The sequence below is a fragment of the Babylonia areolata genome, chromosome 16 (assembly GCF_041734735.1).
Source record: "Babylonia areolata isolate BAREFJ2019XMU chromosome 16, ASM4173473v1, whole genome shotgun sequence".
Classification (NCBI taxonomy): Eukaryota; Metazoa; Mollusca; class Gastropoda; order Neogastropoda; family Buccinidae; genus Babylonia; species Babylonia areolata.
Window position 1 is genome coordinate 1,680,001 of NC_134891.1, and position 5,000 is coordinate 1,685,000.

The 5,000-nt window shown below is 51.0% G+C and overlaps 1 protein-coding gene across 1 annotated transcript in view; it reads right to left on the reverse strand.

Moving 5' to 3' along the window:
• LOC143291062 (uncharacterized) overlaps positions 1 to 5,000 on the reverse strand; it is a 57,441-nt gene that overhangs the window by 11,567 nt on the left and 40,874 nt on the right. Inside the window, exons 4-7 of the mRNA XM_076600652.1 lie at positions 4,608 to 5,000; positions 3,864 to 4,132; positions 2,586 to 2,757; positions 1,919 to 1,966 (exon numbers count right to left, since the gene is read on the reverse strand). The exon at positions 4,608 to 5,000 is cut by the window's right edge and continues 27 nt beyond it. Coding sequence (XP_076456767.1) covers positions 1,919 to 1,966; positions 2,586 to 2,757; positions 3,864 to 4,132; positions 4,608 to 5,000 — 882 coding nt within the window. The remainder of the gene's footprint in view (positions 1 to 1,918; positions 1,967 to 2,585; positions 2,758 to 3,863; positions 4,133 to 4,607) is intronic.

Consider the following 5,000-nt stretch of genomic DNA (forward strand, 5'->3'; position numbering starts at 1 on the left):
CACCACACACCATACAGCACACACCACACCCACACACACCCACCACACACCCCACACACACACCACACACCCACACACAACCACGTTCACACGCACGCACGCACACGCACACACATCACATGCAGACACACACACATCACATACAGACATACACACACATCACACACAGACACGCACACAATCTCACACACACACACACACACACACACACACACACTTCAACAGTTCAGGTTAGAAAATAATTTTTTTTTAATTTAAAAAGGAAGAAAATAAAAACAAAAGGCTAATTGACGTTCTGTCTTTCTAAATCATTTGTTGTTGTTGGGTTGTTGTTTTTATGGGGTACGGAATTTCTGAGCAATGATATTTGATTTTTCTTATTTCTATTTTTATTTCATTTATTTATTTTTCTAATACAATGTCAAATAGGAATCACAAGACTGAAGCCGGCAGAGTAGTCTTTCTTGGGTGTAACGCATCACTTGACTTCAGAGCTTCGTGTTGAGCACTGATGCATTATCCTACCTCCCTGCGGGGGTGTTAGGGGTTAACGTGTGTCATACCGCCTACTGGTTCCTACCTCCCTGCGGAGTGTTAGGGGTTAACGTGTGTCATACCGCCTACTGGTTCCTACCTCCCTGCGGAGTGTTAGGGGTTAACGTGTGTCATACCGCCTACTGGTTCCTACCTCCCTGCGGAGTGTTAGGGGTTAACGTGTGTCATACCGCCTACTGGTTCCTACCTCCCTGCGGAGTGTTAGGGGTTAACGTGTGTCATACCGCCTACTGGTTCCTACCTCTCTGCGGGGGTGTTAGGGGTTAACGTGTGTCTTACCGCCTACTGGTTCCTACCTCCCTGCGGAGTGTTAGGGGTTAACGTGTGTCTTACCGCCTACTGGTTCCTACCTCCCTGCGGAGTGTTAGGGGTTAACGTGTGTCATACCGCCTACTGGTTCCTACCTCCCTGCGGAGTGTTAGGGGTTAACGTGTGTCATACCGCCTACTGGTTTCCTGACTCCACACAAAGAAGGACGTGGCATCAAACCTCGCGACTTTAAAGAATACGACGCAACAAGTGCCATCTCCAATCACATCAGGAACGATTCAAGATCCTTTGCAGTAGGCAGATCTCAGACTGAACAGTTCAGAAACTCCTTTATTGGCACTGTTCGTGACTGGAACCATCTGGACGAGGCAACGGTGACAGCAACATCTGTCGAGAGCTTCAAAGCACACGGCTCTCAGGACACCAGTGATGCTAGGCTGCGCACTCCCCCCCCCCTCCCCACCGTTGCGTTTATGTCATAAGTGGCTATAGCAACGTATTCTACAGATACAGATACTCTTTACTTCTGTGGTGCATGTATCTGTGAGAAAAGACGACAAAAAATACAGTTATAGATTTGCAAACCAAATTTGTCAGGGATTTCTGAGATGGACAGTTATGAAAACGTGGCTTTAAATTGAACCCAGTTCGGTTCATCTCAGTTCAAAACTTTTTTTTCTTCTTTCTATTCCTGTAACTCTTGGCAATAATTACACAGTGGCGAACAGCTGACGAAAGCTTTTGTAAGTCAGTAGTTATATTTAGTGAAGATCACACACATAAGTTTAGTTAAAAGCAAAGAATAAAACAAACCTACTAAACCACCACCAACAACAAAAACTCAAATAAGTGTGCTTTCGCAACATTAATTAAGCGGTCCACTGAACAATGTATCAATATTATTTTACACACACACACACACACACACATATACATATATATATATATATATATATATATATATATATATATATTACACACACACACACACACACACACACACACACACACACACACACACACACAGATGCACGCACGCACGCACGCAAACACACACATGCGAACAGACTCGAGCACATACATACGAACTCACCATTCATTGGAGGAGATAGGTTGACATTCATGAACTCTGGGTCAGTTTCTGTACAAAGATTCATATTCATCAATTGTCACCGTCCACTCGCTCCCTCTATCACACACACACACGCATGCACGCACACACACACACACACACACACACACACACACACACACACACACACACACACACGCACACACACACACACACCGGCACGCGCGATTTCTAGCGACATTTGAATCAAAAAGTTTACATTTTTATCGCACAACCTCATAAGCTTTACACTGAAAGAGAAAATGTTTTTCATCATCAATTTGGAATCCACATGCAGGGCAAGGTAGTTCTGTGGAAGTCCCAAGTTCAAACCATTTCTTATTTGCGTTAAAACCAAGTGTCTTCAATCTAAACCTTGCATAACTAATTCTGTGCCATTTGTCTGTGGTAACATTTAGAAATTTTGCAGGTTCAACACAGAGAGAGAGAGAGGGGGGGGAGAGGGGGGGGGGGGAAGAAAGAGTATGCGTGTGTGTACGTGTTCGTATGTGTGTAAATGTCTGTTTGTGCTGGCTCTTAGTGCTGCAGCCTGGGGGGGCTTGGGGGGTGTGGGGGGGCAGCCGGGGGTGTGGGGGGGCAGCCGGGGGGGTGGGGGTGGGGGGTCTGCCTCCCTTGAAGTCTCCCTCACCCGCAGGGTAGCCGTACAGGCGGGCCGTCATGGCGATGTATCCAGACCAGTGCACAGGGTAGATCCGAACCTTGCTGGTCAGCACCGGGTAGGCCAGCCGTCTCTTGACCATCCCCGTCTGGTCAGTGTTGCCGGGCACCTGCTCGTTGTAGTCCGCGTCCAGCATCGCTCGCTGCGCCACGTGACACAACAACTCCAACACGTCAACAGGCAGGCCACGTGCGCTACCACGTGTAACGTTGGAAGGCACGTCCATTCGAACGGGTTATACATGTTATGCATGCAGTCCGACACACACACACTGCCTCACACACACGCACACACACACACACACACACTCACTCTCTCACACACACACACACGCACGCGCGCGCAGACACACGCGCTCGCACGCACATTTTTTCTCGAGAAGGCATCGGAGTTGAGCGGGTATCTCATTTTGCTCACCACACTCTACTGCTGCTATTCACATGATCATTTCTCCATTCCAATGGGAAGTCATTTACGGCTTAGACGTTTGTGAAAGACTACGACTCTCAAACTAGGAGGCAAGATTGCACTGGCTCTTAGTGCTGCAGCCTTGGGGGCGAGCTGGCCTTTGGGAACCATCCCAACGCCGACTGTCCTAAAAAAAACCCCTCTTGGCCGAGAGAGTGGGGATGTAACTTGGGCAAGACATTCTCCACTATAATCAAATTTTGGCCCAGATACCCACGACAGAAGCTGCCTCCTCTGCTGTTGTGATGGTCGTAGTCGGACACGACTGATTATCATACACACATACACACAGCCAAACACTTTTTGTTGCTCACATTTGGAGGAGGAAGGTGACAGAATGGTCACGACGCTCAGCTGGCAATACAGAGCCCGTGAGGGTGTGGGTTCCAATCCCGCTCTCGCCCTTTCTCCTAAGTAAGTGACTGGAAAATCAACCTGAGCGTCTAGTCTTTCGGATGAGACGATAAACCGAGGTCCCGTGTGCAGCACGCACTTGGCGCATTGAAAAAGAACCCATGGCAACGAGAGTGCTGCCCTATGGCTAAAGTTATATAAAAAGAAATCCGCTCTGGAAGGCACACAAATATATCTGCATGCACTCAAGGCCTGACTAAGCGCGTTGGGTTATGCTGCTGTCAGGCATCTGCCTAGCAGATGTGGTGTGGCGTATATGGATTTGTCCGAACACAGTGACGCCTCCTTGGGAAACTGAAGTGAAGTGAAAGTGGAAGCGAATGCAGACTGGAACCATAACTTCTCTTGTCCAACAGTCCCTCTCACCCAGTTCTTGGCCTCCTCGTCGTACACCTGCACGGTGTAGGTGGTGACGTAGTAGTTGCTGGTGACGCCACCTCGGGTCTCCAGCGCCGTGACGTAATAGCGGGGCGGGCCGGCGGGCGGGCGGAGCTCCACGAACTGGGGGGTGGAGGTGGAGGAGGGGCGCCACGAGCGCTGGGCGTGGGCCACAGGGTCCAGCAGGGCGTTGGAGTAGTACCGCTGGTAGCTGCTGACGCTCTGGCCAAGGCTGGGGATCAGACGCTCCACGCCGCCTGGAACAGCAGTCACTTTCGGTTTCACTTTGATATGGACACACTTTCGGTTTCACTTTGATATGGACACTTGTATCGCAGCGCCTATCCTCGGTCGGAGACCAAGCTCTAAGCGCTTTACAAACACGGGGTCATTTTGCCCAACAGGCTGCCCACCTGGGTAGAGCCGATTGACGGCTGCCATTGGGTGCTCATCATTCGTTTCCTGTGTCATTCAGCCACATATCAGGCACGCACACATACACTTAGACACTAAGGGGGGTAAATATATTTATATAACCACACAACGTTAATTTCATGCGACTGATGCAAACCATTTGAAACTCGGTTGACAATGTGTTACCACAGACACTACACTTTTTCGAGGGTAATAATAATAATAATAATAATAATAATGATAATAATAATAATGATGATGATGATGATAAGCAAGAAACAAACATCCAAACCACCCAAACCACCGACGCCCCCTCACCTCCCGCACCGCCGTGCGCCAGGGACCGGCCCCGGAAGCCGCTGGTGACGTAGCGGAGGGAGATCCGGCCCCCTCCCCCGCCTCCGCCCCTCCCGGCGCCCCCCGTGCCCCCGCTGCCCCCGCCGGCCAGCAGCAGACCGCCTCCTTCCAGCCGCACAGCGTCCAGCTGCAGGCTGCCCCCCGCGCCCCCTCCGCACCGGCCCCCGCCCCCGGCACGGCCTTGAACCGAGATGACCCCGTCCACCCTGACCTCTCCGCTCAGGGACAGCTTCAGGGCCCCACCGCCGGCACCCCCGCAAGAGTTGGCCCCGCCCCCTCCCCCGCCTGGCGTCACGGGCCTGGGGAAGCTGCCGTGGGCACCAGCCTGTGATGACGTCAGGAAGACTCCTCCGG